The sequence below is a fragment of the Sminthopsis crassicaudata genome, chromosome 1, assembly GCF_048593235.1.
Source record: "Sminthopsis crassicaudata isolate SCR6 chromosome 1, ASM4859323v1, whole genome shotgun sequence".
Classification (NCBI taxonomy): Eukaryota; Metazoa; Chordata; class Mammalia; order Dasyuromorphia; family Dasyuridae; genus Sminthopsis; species Sminthopsis crassicaudata.
The window spans coordinates 98,660,092-98,679,351 of record NC_133617.1 but is presented as its reverse complement, the minus strand read 5'-3'; the positions used below and the strand labels follow the sequence as shown (position 1 = coordinate 98,679,351).

General features: G+C 35.3%; 1 protein-coding gene across 7 annotated transcripts in view; it reads left to right on the top strand.

The window, feature by feature from the left end:
* The first annotated feature begins 662 nt into the window (after nucleotides 1-662).
* The window catches only part of EFR3A (EFR3 homolog A), a 138,506-nt gene continuing 119,908 nt past the window's right edge, over nucleotides 663-19,260 (top strand). For 3 of the 7 annotated variants that reach the window (XM_074265440.1, XM_074265442.1, XM_074265435.1), the window contains exon 1: nucleotides 663-978. In XM_074265440.1, the coding sequence (XP_074121541.1) occupies nucleotides 969-978 (10 nt within the window). In that variant the 5' untranslated portion in view covers nucleotides 663-968. Of the gene's footprint in view, nucleotides 979-14,984; nucleotides 15,124-19,260 lie in introns of those variants that run through there. The other 4 variants (XM_074265430.1, XM_074265433.1, XM_074265447.1 and 1 more) reach the window with 3 other exon arrangements.

The window sequence follows — 19,260 nt, the reverse complement described above, 5'->3', positions numbered from 1 at the left end:
GGAGCCAGAAACTTACAATGCAGCTTGAAATGATCAATCAATTCTTGTTGATACTTTGTGTATATTAAGTGAAATGAATCAAAGACTGCAGAACCTGTTTCCATCACAAAACTCCGGTCCTGTTCCCCCCCCCCAGCTAACAACTCCTGGGATTTGAAAAAACAATTAAGAACTGTTACTAAAGGACTCACCCATAAGGTCCTGAACTTGGACTTGGGCTTGTCATGAGAGATCAATCAAACCCTGAAAACGATTGCATTATTGTGTACATAATCTCTACCTTTCCCATAACTGGAGGGGGCTGGGGGGCATTTCCTGTCCAGGAGAATTTTCCTTTTGCAAACTGTATCCCTCATTGGGATATTGATTAATTAAAGTGCTTCTTGATTTTTAAAACATGTCTAGAACTGCTTTGTGTGACTCACTATTTAGAGACCAAGGAGCTTTATTTTATTTCTCTTCCTATCCCTAACATAGTAGGAGCTTAATAAATGTTTACAACTATTGATTTCCAAATGAGAGGGGCTGATTGGGTTGAGGACCCGTCCCCGTGGTCCAATCAAATTTGCCCCACTTTGGCCTAGTGGGTCAGAACACAGGTCTTTTCCAGCACGACGCTCCGCCCTCTAGTTGCCCTTTCCCCCATCCCCCGTTCGGGCAGAAGGAAGTGGGCGGGCCTCCACCCACGCGAGACGCGCTGACGTAAGCGTGCGTGACACCGCCCCGCTCTCGAGCCCGGGAGCCAGGGAGCCGGGAGTGGGAGGGGGCGGTGTTGGCAGCGGCGCCCGTTTTCACTTAGAGCAGGGCCCCTGGCGCGGCGCCAGTCCCCGCCCCCTAAGCCCTGGCCTCGGCTACCCCCGGGTCTCCAGGGAGCTTCTTCCAGCGCCGGTCCGTCACCATGATTTCCTCCGGCCTTCGGATCACTGGTCCTCGTTGAGCCCTCAGAAGGCGAACCTGTGCTGACCAACATGCCTGCCCGTGAGTGAGGGGCCGGGGCCGGGTATTGGTGGGGAGAGGAGACGGGAGAGAGGCCCCGGATGTCTGTGTGTCTGTCTGTCTGATTGGTACCGAACTGACTGACGGTCCGAAACGTCTGCGAGGGGCGAAAGGGGGCGGGGCTGAGGAGAGCCGGAAGCCCTGACCAGTTGGGGCTTCCCTCTTTTTTCGTGTGCCTGTGTGGGAGTGCTGTGTGCGCGCGCGAGGTTTTTTCTCCTGGAGGGTCTTCCGTAGAAGTGTTACCTTGGGAAGGTGGGGGGCGGGGGCAGAGATCTTTTCCAGAAGCGTTGGGGATTGTATTAAACTTTGGGTGCCGTGCCGGTGGCGGCGGGTGGGAGGTTTAGAGGTATGTAATAGGGGCAGGGAAGGAATTAGGGGCATTGAAGGAATCTGGAGGAGAGGGAGATGGGGTTGGAGAAAAGGAGAAATAGAGAGGAAAGGGAGGAAGCGAGGGTCAGGAATTTGTATGGAACGATCTGAAGCTTCTAGCACAAATCATCCTGATAGCATTTATTAAGCCCCTTGTGTGTACCTGGGGATGTAAAGCCAGTCAGGTAGCATTTTTTAAGCGCCTATTGTGTGCCAGTCGGAGAATAGTCAGCCTAGTCGCATTTGGAGGGGAGGGGGGAGGAAAGGCTAATTAGTCAACGGATCGAGCTCTGGACCTGGAGTTAAGAAACCTTGACCTTATTTTTATCCCTGTTGAGGCAGCAATTGGGATCAAGCAACTTGCCCAAGGACACACAGCCGGGAAGCGTTGTGTCTGAGGCAAGATTTGAACTCAGGTCCTCCTGACTTCAGTGGGGCTGATGGTCCATCCACTGCGCCACCTAGCTGCCCCAGAAGCCTTGACTTTAAATCCAACCTCGTACACTTGCTAGCTGTTTTACTCTGGGCAAGTCACTTGAGGGAGGCTGGGAGAGTTTGCCTCAGTTTCCTTCTCTTTAAAGTGAGCTGGAGAAAGAAATATCATTTCTAGGCTTATTACATATTATTTCCTAATCATCGTGTTCTTTCTGTTCCTCATTCCATTCTTTTTTTACACTGTGCACTTGCGTCTCCCCTTCACTTTTCTTTGAGACTCGTCCTAAGCATCTTCTGCTACTTGGGACCTTTTTTGATCAGCCCAATTGTTACTGCCCTTCCTGGATACAATTACCTTGTGTCTATTTTATTTACACCTATATATCCTAATGTTGTGGCCCAGGCTAGATTTTAAGTTCCTTAAATGCAAAGATTGTTTCACTTTTGTTTTTGTGTCTCATGGTGCTGTTGTAGTGGTAGGCACATAGCAAATGTTTAAAAACACTTGCTGATGGACTTTTTTTCTTTGGGAGAAAATTAGCTAGAGTGTAATAGTCTTTACCAGCATCCTGGGGCAAGCAATACTGCTCTATTCCTGAAGGCATTTTAAAAATAAGTCTAGATGGTTGTGGCTTTAAAAAGAGGGGAGGGAGGCAGGAGGATTACCTTGTAAAGGGAAAGAGATTTCAGTGAATCCATATATAAATGGAGTAAGAAGGGATTTTGTATGTATTTAGAAATGGGTAAGTACTGTTTGGCTGACTTCCCAATAAAGAGCTGTTAGAAGTTGCAATTTGATTTTTTTTTTTTTTTTGATCTAGAGTTTTTGGAGATTAATAAAGGACATAATGGTGAGAGTGAACTAAATGTTTTGCAAATATAGTTTATAAAATACTAAAAATAAACATTTTAAAAGTTTTAAAATAAAAATTGATTTAAAAATTACTTTTACCACCTGTTATTTTATTGATTTATGAAATAGTATCATTTCTATTACTAAAGAAAAAAATCTTTTTATTTAGTAGCATTGACATGATAAATGAACATTTCTTCATCTTCTGCAATCTCACAGTTCTCAACAATGCATACTCCCCCTCCCTTCCCCTCCCTTATTCATTTTACTTTAGAAAGAAGGGTGAGAAAGCTGTACAAGATGCATTATTAGTGTCCTTGAGAGACTTAGTTAGTGTATGATCAAGGAATATAGAAAAATAAGTCACTTTAAATCTAATTTGATTACTTATATTTTTGGTAATAGCGTTTAAGAAAGTGATGGAGAAATAGTTTTAGAGAATTGAGATGGGGCAGCTAGGTGGTGAAGTGGATAGAGCACCAGCCTTGAATTTAGGAGGACCCAAGTTCAAATCTGGTCTCAGACACTTAACTCCTAGCTGTGTGACCCTGGGCAAGTCACTTAGCCCCAGCCTCAGAGGGGAAAAAAAAAAAGAATTGAGACTAGGGGCAGAGGATTTGACAGTTTAATATCTATTAGTATTTAGAAAAGAGGCAAGTAAATGTTATAATATTAGTGCAAAGATCAGAAATAATCTCTGGTAATTCTCTTTGTAAAATAAACAGGCCCTAAAAACATTCTAAATGTATCTTTTAATATTAGGTTTAAAATGTTCATGTATTACTGATTATCTCTTAAAGACTTTGTTTAGTTTTTTAAAAAAAGTTTTTCTTTTGCTTTGCTATATAATTATGCTATTTTTTGCTGTTTTAATGGTAAATATAGTAGTAAATAAAGATTATGTTTTCAATCTTGCCCTTTGAATTGCTTTTTAAAGTGGCTTATGGTAATTAGAATCAAATCAAGTATATAGTGTAGTGGAAACTAATTATTTCAGGTGTGATCTAAAAAAAAATTCTTAAAAATTTCCTAAACTTAAGGAAAAAAAAAACAAACAAACAAGCCCTGATTGAAACTGTTCTTTCCTTTGAAAGTGAAAAGGCCTCTGATGGGAACTAGCTTGATTTTATATAGGAACATATCCGTAGTGTTCCTTTAATGCTCAGCCTTTGTTTAGCTGTTTTAATTAGATTCGTTTTCAAGATTTTAAAAATCTACAACAATATGATTAGAAGACCTTGGTTTCAAAATTTCTTTATTTTTTAAGTCTGGGAAGGTAAGTAAGTCATGCTTATAAAGCATCATTAGGAATCTTGAATTGTGACCCTAAGTAATTTTGTACTTCTGTACATGGTAAACAGACAGCGGTAATAATTCCAGGAAAGAAAGCTTACATAAATACAAACAGGGATGTACATAATAGATCTAAAAGAAATGAACATTTTTATTTACCATATTCTTATTTTTCATAGGAGTTGTTAGGGGATCTGTTCTACTGTCTTAGTTCATTAACTCTGTATGGTCGTGTTTCTTAGCATAGTGATTTAGAAAGGCTTGCTGTTCTGTGAAAACTGCTACATTTACTGCCTTTGTAGTTTACTCTTAAATAGTCAAATTTCTCATCACTTTGTCAGTTAGCTAGCATATTTTAATATCCCTATTATGTGCCAGGCACTCTGCCAAATAAATATTGAGGATTCAAAGAAGGGCAAAAGATAATCTTGCTCTTAAGGAGCTCTCACAGTCTGATAGGAAGACATCATACAACAACTGTGTATAAACAAGCTATATATAGGGTAAATTGGAAATAAATAACAGAGGAAGGTATTAAAGAGAATCATGAAAAACTTGAGTAGGTCAAGTTTTTGGTAAGACTTGAAGAAAATCCAGAAACCAAAAGATAGTTATGAGGAGGGAAAGAATATTTCAGCCAAGGTAGTAGAAGGGGTGGAGGCGGAGGGTGGGAGGGAGAGGAGGGGCCAGGAGAAGAGAGGCACAACTTTGAAAATTCTCTAGAGTCTGGATATGGAATATCTTGTTTGAGCAATAGCAGCATGTTAATTTCTAGTATTTTCATGTATTTATGTGAAAGCTATAAACCGTTGTTATGGAAAATTGAAAGCTGAACCCTCATTTTAAAATGTCTGTTCACCTAGTTTTGTGTATTTTAATATCTTTGACAATTTATGTTATTTTTCTGGCCTTGTAACCTTAGGCCAATATGGGCAATAATTCCCTAATGAAGTCATAAACATTAAACCTGCTATGAGCTTATTGAGATGTTATTAATATTATTGTTGTCATTACTTTTTTTCTGAAATAAGTATTGCATTGCTCTTAAAACAAATTTGCTAAAACAAATTCGTTACTAAATAGTAAGTTTATTTCACCAGAGAGACACATTCTTACCCAAAAGACTACCTTTTTTCCTTCTTTTTTTTTGGATTTAATTACATGTCTTATTTCTAGAGTTTTTGATCTGAAAGGAGAATAACATTTATTTTTCTCTATTGTAATATAATAATTTTTGAAGTGAATTTTTGTTCTGATCATAGTCTTTGTTTTTTGATATCGATTTCAAGACTCATACATGATAAATAGGTGTTTGTTCTATCCATATTGATCTCTCTAAGCCAAGACTTTCTTCACCGGGACCTCCTAGTTAATGGACTAATTACAGAAGTTGAAAATTAAATTTAAATCTAGGTTTTGTGGCAACTAAAACATTTTTGGGTTATAAGATTCCAATTGATAAAAGAAAGTAAAGAAGTTTATTTGAAAATAAAAATTCTGTTAAGTTAATTAAAGTTGGAGTTTAATGAGTGAGTACCAGTCTTTGGGTAATAGAATGGAAGGTGTAGAAAAGTCACATTCAAAAGGACACTTCTTATTTCTATTCTAAACTAAAATTGTAAATAACAGTAACTGTATCTTTGTGGAGCTGAGATAATGTGGAGACTTTCTGATGATTTAACTTAATGAAAGGGTAGTGCTCCTTAACATGTCTGTTAACCTCTGTCTCAAATCTCAGTTGTTTCAAGTAAGACTTTGTCAGATTGCAGTCATTTCATATTTGAATTCTCCTGGAATTGTGGAAGTGACAGTAATCTGTTTTGCTCATTGAGTAGAGATCCATATGCTTTAAATTCTAAATATGGGGGAGGCAAGAGTTGACATTCTGTTATGAAAGTTTAGGAACCTAATTTGTATTCTCACCCAGATGGAGAACCAGCCCACTTACACATGGAATGGTATCTATGGGTAGGGCTAATATTTTCAACAAGGCTCTTTCAAACTACTTGAAAACTTCTAGGACAAATACTTGGTTGAAACCTTAGTTCATTGCTAAGTATTTTGGAAAAGATTGGGCCAGAAAAATATTAAAGGTAGATGTTATTAATCATTAAAAAAAAAACTTTTTTAAAAGACCCTTTTACAATGATTGATTTCATTATAACTATTATAGTTACTGAGTAGATTGCAAAAAGCATCTGACTGAGTAGCTCAGTGAATTAAGCTGTTTTATGGATTTTGTTTAGGTTAATTCAACCTTGTATTGCCTTCTCAGTGTAAATCACTGAATTACAGAGATAAAATAAATAATACTGAACACTGGTTTGCAGTTTACCAATAATAGTCATTTAAATGATTCCCAGCTTACCCATAGCTTTATGTTTCATAGTTTATTTTTGAGTTGATTGTTTGGAACTTGAAAACAATTTCCCACAGAAACGTTTTATACTGCATTATTAGTTAAGTGGTCTTTTGGAGATCTTAGAAACTGGTTATCTTTAATTATATAGCTTTTAATGGGAAAATTAATCTTTATGCTAGCTATTCATAGACATGCTGGGAATTCATCTTCTTCCTTCTAACACTTCAAAGAATGTACCATTGAGTCCTCAATATTATTGTCAAAACATATGCATGATCTTCAATTTTGATCCTTTCAAAATTTCATGTTCCAATTTTTTTTTCTCTCTCCCTTCCCTCCACTCCCTCCTCTAAAAGGGAAGCAGTCCAATATATGTTAAACAGGTGCAATTCTTCTATGCATATTTCCACAGTTATCATGCTGCACATGGAAAATATGATGGATATCTCTAAACTTGGGCATTTATACTAGAAAAGTGCAGGAGTCAGAACAAGATCTAAAGGATATCTTCACTAGAGGATCTCTACTACCTATAAAAATTTCTGGACTTGATTTTTTTCTAAAATAAATTATGACTATTAGGAAGCCTTCAAATACAAATTTGGCTATCTTTATTATTTCTTACTATCAGTATATAGTCAGAAGCAGTGGGGTAAAGTAGAATGGAGAAAACATGGAATGAAGGTTTCCTAAAAGTCAATAGAATAAATAATTAAAGATTTATGGAAGAGTTTCTTGGTGATATTTTTTTAAAAAGTAAATTTTGAAAATTTTAATATGCTGTCCCAATTTGACAGTAGAAATTACCAATAATGTATAAAAGGATTGTCTCAAATAAATTTAATAAAGGTAGACTAAAGTACAGACTTTTGAGTAAGATCAATTTATTTACAGTGATGTATATACCTATTAACAAAGTGGGTCAGACTGGCCACCTCAGTAAAGCTGGAGACATTTGACAAACAAAAGAGAAAGGATCTTGCTAGTTGTGTAACATTTTGATTGGCTATATTAAGAAATATGGGCTAATAATGCCTCTCACTGACAAATTAAAGAATGTTAATTGGTTTATGGGACCTATCTTCATTTTGTAATCTTTGCTAGAGAATCAAAACTAAGGGACCTGAAATCTCCTTAAAAGAGATAAAATCTACCCTAATTTTTCAAAGACTGCCAAGGAAAGACAACATATCTTTTGGGGATGGTACCTAGTTGTAATGCTTAAAGATAACAACCTGAAGTATCCTAAGGGCTACCAGGAGAGATAACAACTTTTCTTATATATATATATATATATATATATATATATATATATATATATATATATATATATATGAAAATTATATATATATAATTTTTTTTGCTGAGGCAATTGGGGTTGTGACTTGCCCAGGGACACACAGCTAGGATGGATTAAGTGTCAGAGGTCAAATTTGAATTCAGTTCCTCCTGACTTCAGAGCTAGTGCTCTATCTACTGTGCCACCTAGCTGCCTCTTTAATTATACTTTTAAATCAACTCCCAGGATAAGTTAAATTGCTGAGCTTAACTCAAGGACTTAGAAAGGTGGCTTTAGACAGATTCAGACTATCAAAAAATCATTACAACATAAAATCCATTACATTTTAGGATCAATACACTAGAAATGATTAATTTCATTTTGATTTTTTCTGGATGCTGTTGAAGTTCTATGGAATAAGATTGTACTTAGGAGCTGATAACTTTCTTCATGAACTCCTTTCTCCAAATTTTTGAAGGTGATTAAATAGTGTTGCAGTAAATTCTGCCCTTTGAGAAGTAATGTTAGCTGCCTAGTTACTTTCATTTTGCTTTTGAATATAAGTGGGATGGTTCTGTGAATGACTGAGTAGCAGTAGGTGGAAATGGTTTTTCTAAAGGAAATGAAATAATAGTGCTTTTTACTTATCACTGTCATCATTTAAGAGGAAGAGAGATGAGTTTTGCTTTTTAAGTGGTAATATTGTCAGTCACGAAAACTTGTGAGTTTAGAATGAGTCATTTTATGTTGGAACATCTTAGTAGGTTTTATTTTCTCAAATGATCCTGTCTGATAGCTTTGAGTACCAACTCATGAGTGAATATGTTCTTGAATTAATGGAAATTCTACTATGATTATTATGTCAAAACTGTCAAAATTTACTTTTCATTATTATTTGCTGAATTCTATTCTTGAAAGAGTTGGATTTTAATCACTGATGGGAAAACCAGACTAAATCTTTCCCTCCTTTGAAACTTGTCACCCGCTTTTTTCTTCCCAGCTTTGTAAATTCAGGGGTTAATGACATTATTTTCATTAGAGGTTTTCCCTCTTGCCTTTTAAAAACCTACCCTGAATATTTTACATCCCTTTTCTGCTGTCTTTGACTATTTTGGTGTTAGATATTTGTAACATTTGTCCTCTGGAGAAACTTTGTTTTTTTAAAATTCATTATTTTGATTTTTATTCCCAGTTGGTGAATTCTGCCTTTTCCTTTTTTTAATCGCTAGGGTATTTCTGCTGGAGCAGTTTCTGGTTAAAGCTAAATGTTCACCACGTTCTTACTACTAAATTGGTTTTTTTTTTTTGAACAACTGTCTTGGCATTTGCTATGAAGCTGATAGCCACTTCTAAATGGAGCTCACACTGGTGCTCATAATAAAAAGAGATTTAATTTGCCCATTATCAATTGTGAAACCTTATAAACTTTTTTACAGGTTGAAGAAATAAAAAGGTTAGATTAAAGTATTGGACTGTTGGAAAGACCAATTCTTATTTGGGAGATCACAAAACAAATTTGGTTAAGACAAATGATTGAATTTTTGTCACTACTGATAAAATGGGTGTAGATATTATATTAACCTTATGCGTATATTAGAATATTGTGAGAGAATTTATACAATTGGATTTTGGAAATAATTCTATGAACACAATTTTTTATAAAGTTGTAGGAGCCTGTGAGGTGAAAAACTAATCCATCTAGGAGATAATTTATTTTTCTAAAATTCTTAGGGAGAGAAAATAGAGTAGTATAGTACAGAAACAGTGGACTAAAAATCAAGATCCAAGCACTTAGTAGCTTGCCATGTGGGGATAATATTTCATAGTGTTGGGGTCAAGATCAAATGTGCTAAAGGAGTGTAATATGGTATTTCACAGTTGAATTCAATTCACCAAACATTTTTTAATAAGCAATAGATGGAGCAGTGTATAGAGCACAGGGGATGGAGTCAGGGAGACCTAAGTTCAAATTCAGCTTTAGACAAGTACTATCTGTGTGAGCCCAGGCAAGCCACTTTACATTCTTTGTCTCAGTTTTCTCATCTGTAAAAGATTTAGAGAAGGAAACACTTTAGTATCTTTGCCAGGAAAACCCCAAATGGGGTCACAAAAATGTGGACGTAACTAAAACTACTGAATGAAAATAAAATTTGTATGCAGAATATTATTCTGGGGTGTGGGAGAAGTCCCTTTTTAAAGTTTAGAGTACATTTAGAGGATCTTATCAATTATGGGAAGATGTTAGATTGTAAATTGTGAGCTAAAAAGATTTCAAGATCTAATGAATTGCAAAAAACAGGAGGAATGTTTGGCAAGTAGAAGCTTGGAATTACTGTTATGATTGGGTAAGTAAGGATCAAATGGCCTACAAGAGTGTATGTCAACAAACACTTTTTCATGAGTACCAGGTGTTACTCTATAGAGTAACAGGCTCAGGAGTCAAGAAGACCTGAGTTCAAGTATTCCTCAAATTCTAACTTGTGACTTAACCCTGTTTACCTCAGTTTCCTCATCTGGAAAATTAGCTGGAGAAGGAAATGGCAAACCACTCCAAAAAAGCCTCAAAAAGGGTCACAGAGAGTTAGACTCAATAACAACAATAGCAACAATAGAATTTTTTGGGTCTAAAATTATCGTGTAAAATCAAATCTTTGTGTTTAAATAGAAACACTCCATTAATTTTAGTGAAGAATTAGTGAAGTATGATTAATTTTGAAAAATACAAAGGATTATTATTTTCCTCTTATACTTCTGAAGTATCATTGGCATTGTTATATAGGCAGCTCTTTTGTGTTAGGCTTTTTTGTTTTTTTGCAAACAGAAAATAGGAGGCAGCACTAAGATGGTGGAATAAAGGGAGGAACTTGTCCAACTTCTCCCCTAAACTGCTCCAAATTCCTTTAAATAATGATTCTAAAGAAATTTTAGAGCATTAGAATACTCCAAAAGATGGAATAGAACATTTTCCACTGAAGACAACTTAGGTCAGCAGAAAAGTTTGTGACAACAGGATAGGAGCTCAGTGCTAAGTCCCAGTGTAGCAAGCTCCAGCCCCAATGCCAGGCCCAAACCAGTAAAGTAGGAACAGGTCATCTAGGGACCTCTGAATCAATGTTAGTACTGGTGATTTTACACCTCTCAGCCCAGACACACCAAAGGCAACTTAAAAGGTCAGCGGAAAAGGTCTGTGGAAGCAGGTGGGAGCCCAGTGTGCAATCTCAATGCCACCCCCTCCCTGCTGGAACTCTGTCTTCCCAGAAATCAGCCAGAGTCAGGATCACTAAACGTCTTTATTCTTGATCTTTTACAGTCAAGGTCAGGGGGTTAGGTCTAACAATCTCACACACACCTTCCTTCCTCAAACTTCAGGAGAGACTGACTCAGCATCAGCATCTCAATTCCTCTTCCTCTTCCTCTTCCTTCTCCTCCCACACATGTCATTTCCCCCTCTTTGTCCCACCAATCAAGTCAGCCCAGAACAGCCAGGGAGGGTCAACCTTCAAACAAGTTAATAGGGAACTTTCCAATTGGCAATTAGTCTCACGTGCTTCATTATCCAAGTGCATTGCTCAGTTCTAGCCCTTTACACCTTCCCTAGATGGCAGGCATTCCCATACATATTAAATATCTTATAGTATATCCTAGGTACAATATATATGTACAGAACCGAATTTTTTTTTTTTTTTTTTTTTGTTGTTGTTGTTGCTGCAAAGGAAGAATTGGATTCGGAAGGTAAAAATAACCTGGGGAGAAAAACAAAAAATGCAAACACTTTACACTCATTTCCCAGTGTTCCTTTTCTGGGTGTAACTGATTCTGTCCATTATTGATCAATTGGAATTGGATTAGCTCTTCTCTATGTTGAAGATAGCCACTTCTATCAGAATACATCCTCATACACTATCACTGTTGAAGTGTATGATCTCCTAGTTATGCTCATTTCACTCAGCATCAGTTGATGTCTCTCCAAGCCTCTTTGTATTCATCCTGTTGGTCATTTCTTACAGAACAATAATATTCCATAACATTCATATATCATAATTTACCCAACCATTTTCCAACTGATGGGCATCCATTCATTTTCCAGTTTCTAGCCACTACAAAAAGGGCTGCCAAAAACATTTTGGCACATACAGGTCCCTTTCCCTTCTTTAGTATATCCTTGGGATATAAGCCCAGTAGTAGTACGGCTGGGTCAAAGGGTATGCACAGTTTGATAACTTTTTGGGCATAATTCCACATTGCTCTCCAAAATGGTTAGATTCTTTCACACCTCCACCAACAATGCATCAGTGTCCCAGTTTTCCCACATCCCCTCCAACATTCATCATTATTTGTTCCTGTCATCTTAGCCAATCTGACAGGTGTGTAGTGGTATCTCAGAGTTGTCTTAATTTGCATTTCTCTGATCAATAGTGATTTGGAACACTTTCATATGAGTGGAAATAGTTTCAATTTCATCATCTGAAAATTGTCTGTTCATATCCTTTGACCATTTATCAATTGGAGAATGGCTTGATTTCTTATAAATTAGAGTCAATTCTCTGTTGACTATAGAAATTTATTATGGTGACAAGGAAGATCAAAATGCACCTTCAGAAGAAGGTAACAATCAAAGTTTCCAAGAAAAATTAAAATAAGAATTGGTCTCAGGCTAAGGAAGAGCTCAAAAGGGATTTTGAAAATCAAGTAAGAGAGATAGAGGAAAATTTAAGAAAAGAATTGAAAGGTACAAAAAAGAAATACAAAAAGGAATGTACTAGGAGAAAGGGAAAGAAAGTGGAATAATATAAATTATCTGCCATGAAAAAAGAGGTTAAGTAAAAACTTTCACAGTAGAGGTAAAGGGAGGGAGAAGAGGATGAACCTTCTCTCATCATTCACAGAAATCTGACTGCAGGCAAATAGGAGAAGAATGGGATATGAGAAGTGGGGAGGTTGATTAAAAAAAAGAAGGCATATTGAGGGAGGAGTTGTCAATAACAAAACCTTTTGAGGGATAGAGTGAAAGGAGAGAGAGAATAAATGAGGGGAAATATAGTTAACAATATTATAAAGAATTTTGAAGTAAATTTCTCTGATAAGGCCTCATTTGTCAAATAAAAAAGAATCTGAGTCAAATAAGATCCATGCCCCATTTGATAAATTATCAAAAGATATTATTTATTCTCAAAGCACTATAAATTCATGCATACATAATACCACTGCTAGGCATGAATACCATAACAGATTTTTTTTTTTTAAAGGAAAATGAGCTATAATTACAAAATATTTTTATAACAGTTTTCTTCTCAGGGCAAAACATTGGAAATAGGATGCCCATCAATTGGGGAATAGCTGAATGAGTTTTGATATGTTTGTGGTAGAATATTATTATTCTATGGGAAATGAGCAGGATCCACTCGGGGGAAAAAAAAAACCCCAAAAAACCTGGAAAGTCCTCCATGAACTTAGGCAAATGAAACATGTGGTAAACAAAATGATAGGAATGTTCTGGGATGACCAGCTATAAATGACTTTGTTATTCTCAGCAGTACAATAATCTATGACACTGCTCTGAAGGACTTAAAAGAAAAATCCTGTCCCTATCCAGAGAAGCAACTGATTGTGTCTGAATACAGATTGAAGCATACTCTTTAAGTTTTTTATTTTTTTTTTTTTTGTGGATTTTTTTCTTTCATTATAATAGATCTATTTTCTTTCACAACATGACTTTTATGGAAACTTCACTTGTGGTTTCTTAATTGTGGATGGGGATAAGGGAGGGATCCTGTAATTCAAAAGTTTTAGAAACAAAATGTAAAAAAAAAATGTTTTAAATGTGATTGGGGGCAAATATTAAATAAATAAGTTGAAGATAAAAAAGAAAAATGGCAAAAAATGATGTGTCTTTAGTTAGCCTCTTCAGTGTGTTGGAAATTTATGAAAGGATTTCAAGTAATATGATATAGATTTTTTTTAATGACATTTTTTATTTAGTCTATTTCTTTTTATTGATGCAGAGGGGCTTTTCCTAACCACTTTGCCAAAATCTAAATGAACAAAATCAATAATTTGCTTCTGTTTTAGCTTCTATCAACTGTTTTCATCATATTAAGATTTAATTTTTAAAAATTGATTTAAACTTTTATTGATTTTTTTTTTTTGTTCCTGAATATATCCCTTCCTTATCCATTCCTTGTAATAAAAAGTGGACCATTCCTTGCAAAAATAAAAAAAAAAAAGTTTTATTTATTTTTAATACATTGCTTTATGGATTATGCTGTGTGAGAGAAAACTCAGAACAGAAGGAAGAAACCATGGAAGAGGGGAAAAAAAGGTAAAAACAAAGGAACTTAATATTTGTTGATTTATATTTAATCTCCATGGTTCTTTTTCTATATGCAGATGGCATTTCTATCCAGAGACTATTGGAATTGGACCTTGTAATAAATGTTGAAAAAGAAAAAGAGGGGAAAAAAGGAAGGAATAAACACATCATCAGCATATGCATATTTCACATTTATTATATCCTATCTCTGTAAAGAAGAGAAGAGAAGGCTATTTTTTCAGCTTGAACAGGGATTAAGCTTGTTATAAGGATGCAGTCCTTAGTTTTACTTATTTTTGTTTACATTGTTATGGACAGTTACGATTTCCTGCTTTTTACTTTAAGACAGTTTATAGAGATATATGAAATTAGGTTTTAAAAAAAGTAGCTTTTTGATTGTGGTTCATCATATCCAAATATTTTTAGTTAAGTAGTTTAGTTAAGTACTTAGTAATTTGGAGTATCCTTATTTTTTAATTTGATTTGTAAATATACTTTTTTCAGGATTATTGGGCCTCAGAGTTGGAATGGGCTTCAAAGGTCATGCCATTTGAACTACAATATGAACAGGAATCTAGTTCAAACCATCTCCAACTGAGTGGTAAATTCAGCCTTTTTCAAAATCTCCTAAGGCAACTCACTATCTCCTAAGGCAATACATTAAGTTTTCACGTGGTGCTAATTACTTTTTCCTTAAATTAGGATGAAAAATGTCTCTTCATCATCTACCTAATGCTGCCTAAAAAGAACTAGACATCTCTTTGCCAGGGGACAGACTTTTATAGGTTTAAAGTTAGTTATCATGACCCTGCTAAATCTTTCATTCTTCAAGCTAAACATTAAAATTTAAACAGTTATTATTTAGCATAATTTGTAATTCCTTTACTATCCTCTATTCAGCCAAGAATGTGGTTTTCTGATCACGTCACCTCTTCTGTCCCCCAATAAGCTACAGTGGTTCCCTACTATGTCCAGGATCAAATACAAAATGCTCTATTTGTCTTTCAAAGTTCCCCTTATAATCTAGCCCCCTCCTATCTTTCCAGTCTTTTTAAACCTTACACCCTACCACTTACTCTTCTATCTAGTGACACGACCTCCTTGCTGTTACCTGAACAAGAAACTCCATCTCTTGGCCCCAACCATTTTCTCTGGCTGTCCCCCATGCCTGGAATGCTCTTCTTCCTCATTTCTGCCTCCTGGATTCCCTGGCTTTCAAGTCCCAGGTAAAATCCCACCTTTTACAGGAAGCCTACCCTAACTACTTTTAATATTAGTGCCTTTCCTCTGTTAATTATTTTTTTTTTATCCTACCTATATCTTGTTTATGTACATTTGTTTGTATGTTTTCTCCATTAAATTGTGAACTCCTTGTCATGGATTGTCTTTTTGCATCCCCCAACAACTTGTACATTATACATAGTAGGGGCTACTATATATAATTGACTGACCTGTCATTGAGCTAATGTCCAATAAAATCTTCAGATACTTTTTCCATGCTTTTAGTTAGCTTTGCCTACTATATCTTATGGTTGTGATGTTGATTTCTCAGATCTATGTTTAAGATTTTATATTTTTTAAAAATTTCATCTTATGGACCTGAATGCCAAAGAAATCATAAAGGAGGGAAAGGGACTCACATGAGAAAAAAATGTTTGTGGCAGCCCTTTATGTAGTGGCAAGGAATTGGAAATTGAGTGGATACCCATCAGTTAGAGAATGGCTGAATAAGTAATGGTATATGAATGTAATGGAATATTATTCTGTAAGAAACAATCATCTGAATGATTTCAGAGAGTCTGGAGAGACTTACATGAACTTGATGCTAAACGAAGTGAGTAGAACTAGGAAAACATTGTACACAGCAACAAAATTATGTGATGATCAATTCTGATGCATGTGACTTTTCAACAGTGAGGTGATTCAGGCCAGTTCCAAAGGTCTTGTGATTGAGAGCCATCTGCACCCAGAAGAGAGAACTGTGGGGACTTTAAAGAGTGAATCACAACATAATATTTTCACTCTTTTTGTTATTGTTTGCTTGCATTTTGTTTTCTTTTTGTTTTTTTTTTCCTTTTTGATTTGATTTTTCTTGTGAAGCAGAAATATGTATAGAAGAATTACATATGTTTAACATATATTGGATTACTTGCTGTCTAGGGAAGAAGATTGGGAAGGAGGGAGGGAAAAAACTTTGGAACACAAGGTTTTGCAAGGGTGAATATTAAAAGTTATATATGTTTTGAAAATAAAAAGCTTTAATAATAAAAAAAAATCCATAATAAATTTCATCTTACTAGATTCAGTCAACTTTTTGGATCCTAAATATTGCCCACTATGTGGACTACCTATCCTAGTTTTGTGTTATCTTCACATTTGATAAGCATACCAACTTATATGTTCATGTCATTTATAAAAATATGAATTAGCACAAGCCACATCACTGGGAACCTCTGCTAAAAATGTCCAACAACAAATTTTATTAATGTCTATTGTTTGTGGTTATTAACAACTTTGAATTCATACTTGAACTAACAAACCTTCCCTGTAGATATTGGGTATTCAACATGGGAAATAAAAAGCTTTTTTTTTTTTTTTTTTCCTAAAAAAATTTCAACCTTTTAGTTTTTAACAAAAAGTACTTACTGATTTGTTGCTTTCATTTGAGTGATGCTGTGAGAAATAAAATTGTATACTATACATTTCATTTTAACAAATTATTAGAATTTTCCATTTATGACTGACAATAGCAAAATACATTTGGTCTTTAATTGATTGAATATGTAGCATAAGAAAGTGTGGGTGCTGTGAAAAAATCTATATGAGGAATTTATTGGCATTGCTATGTTTACTAACTTTAATTATATTAAAATTCATTTATAGGCTATAAACATCCTAGAGCCTCTAGTGGTTATTTCCCCTATTTAGTGTTCTTTCCCTGCTTTCTGGAAACACATTCAAAAAATTCCCTTACTCTTAAAAAAAAAAAAAATCTTTACTTAACCCTACTATTTTAGTTTACTCTCTTAATATATCCCTCTTTCCCTTTGTAGCTATACATAAACTGATGCTTCCTATTACTCTCCTCTCATTTGATTCTCAATCTTTTGTAATCCTGTTTATAATATCATTCAACTAAAAATACCCTCTCCAGAGTTACCAGTGATCTCCTAATAGCCATCTAATGGCTTTTTTTTTTTCAGTCCTCATCCATCTTTTCAGCTGCCTTTGACATTGTTAATCACTTTTTTTTTGGTTACTGTACTCTAGGTTTTAAAAACATTTACCCTGATTTTCTGAGTCTAATGAAAATATCTTTTACAACATCTATGATGGGTGATGAGCTTGTGATAAAAGACCTCCAGTGATGATAAGCTTACCATCTCCTAAGACTTCATTTTCTACCTTTGTATAGTTCTATATATCCATAATATAGTTGTAACAAGCACCTCAAGTTCAACATGTTCAGAACAGAACTCTTTACTATCCTGTCCTTCCTAAGTTCTCAGTTTCTTTTTATAGGTACCATTATCGTTCTAATTAAGCTACTTTCTTTTCTTCCCCTCCCCCCAGGCAATTGGGGTTAAGTGACTTGCCCAGGGTCACACAGCCAGGAAATGGCCTTTGTCTGAGACTTGATTCAAACTCTGGTCCTTATTTCAGGGCTGGTGTTCTATCCACTGCACCTCTTAACTGCCTCACTAATTTGCTTTCACATATGGTATTAATGCTTTCACTCTCTTCCCCCCTATCTGGAATGTTCTTCCTCACCTTCATTTTTTAGGTTCCTTAGACTCCTTCAGAACATAATTCATTCATCAGCTCCTTCATGAGGCCTTTGCTAATCTTCTTTTAGATGATTGTGTCTTCCCATGATTTCTTTATCTGCAAAATGGAGAAAACAGTTGTGCCTATCTTCTAGGATTCTTATTAAAAAGAATACTGTATATAATGTACTTTGCAGATTTCAAAACAATATATAAATATTTGCTATCATTATTTTCTTTAATCCTAATTTTAGGCCAAATTTCTTTAGCTATTTTTGTAAACTGATTCATCTTTTTCACATTGTTAGTACTAGTAGCAAAGGTCCTGTTTGTATTTTTCTTTGATGTACAACCTTTTGTTTAAAAGAAAAAGTAAAAACAATTCTGTTCTTGAATTCTTGTGTTCCCTTCCTCCCTCCCTCCCTTCCTTCCTTTTTTCCTTTCTTCCTTCCTTACTTCCTGCCTGCCTGCCTTCCTTCCTTCCTTGTGCTCTTATTAAGAAAAGTATTTTTAATTAAAGCTTTTTATTTTCAAAACATGCATAATTTTTAATATTCACTTTGCAAAACCTTGTGTTCCAAATTTTTTTTTTCCTTTCTTACCCTTTACCTCATCTTCTAGATGGCAACTAGTCCAATATGTTAAACATGTGGAATTCTTCTATACATATTTCCACAATGATATTGCACCAAAAAAAAAAATCAAAAAGGAAAAAAAAATGAGAAAGAAAATAAAATGCAAGCAAACAACAATTAAAAAAACAAAGAAAAATACTATGTTGTGATGTACACTCAGTCCCCACGATCTTCTTTCTGGGTACAGATGGCTCTCTTCATCACAAGATCTTTGGAAGTGGCCTGAATTACCTCATTGTTGAAAAGAACCCACATCTATCAATCATCAATATTATTATTGCTATAATTCCCTTAAAATTCTTGACCTTTTGTTCTTCTAGATGAACTTATTTTTTCAGAGTTGATCATCATATAATCTTGTTGCTGTGTACAACTTGTCTCCTGGTTCTACTCACTTAACTTAGCATCAAATCTCTCCTGGCCTCTCTGAAATCATCCTGCTAATTATTTCTTATGGAATAATAATATTCAATAACATTCATATACCACAATTTATTCAGCCATTCTCCAATTAATGAGCATCCACTCAGTTTCCAGTTTCTTGACGCTACAAAAGGGCTACCACAAACATTTTTGCACAAGTGGGTCCTTTTCCCTCCCTCATAATCTCTTTCAAATATAGACCCAGTAGAAACATTGCTAGATGAAAGGGAGGGTGTGTGTGCACAGTTTTATGGTCCCTTTGAGCACAGTTCCAAATTGCTCTCTGGAATGATTAGATCAGTTCACAACTCCACTAACAATGTATTAGTGTCCTAGTTTTCCCGCATCTCCTCCAATATTCATCATTATCTTTCCCTGTCATTTTAGTCAACCTGAGAGGTGTGTAGTAGCACCACATAGCTGTCTTAATTTGTATTTCTCTGATCAGTAATGATTTAGAGCATTTTTTCATATGACTAGAAATGGTTTTGATTTCTTCATCTGAAAATTGTCTGTTCATATCTTTTGACCATTTGCC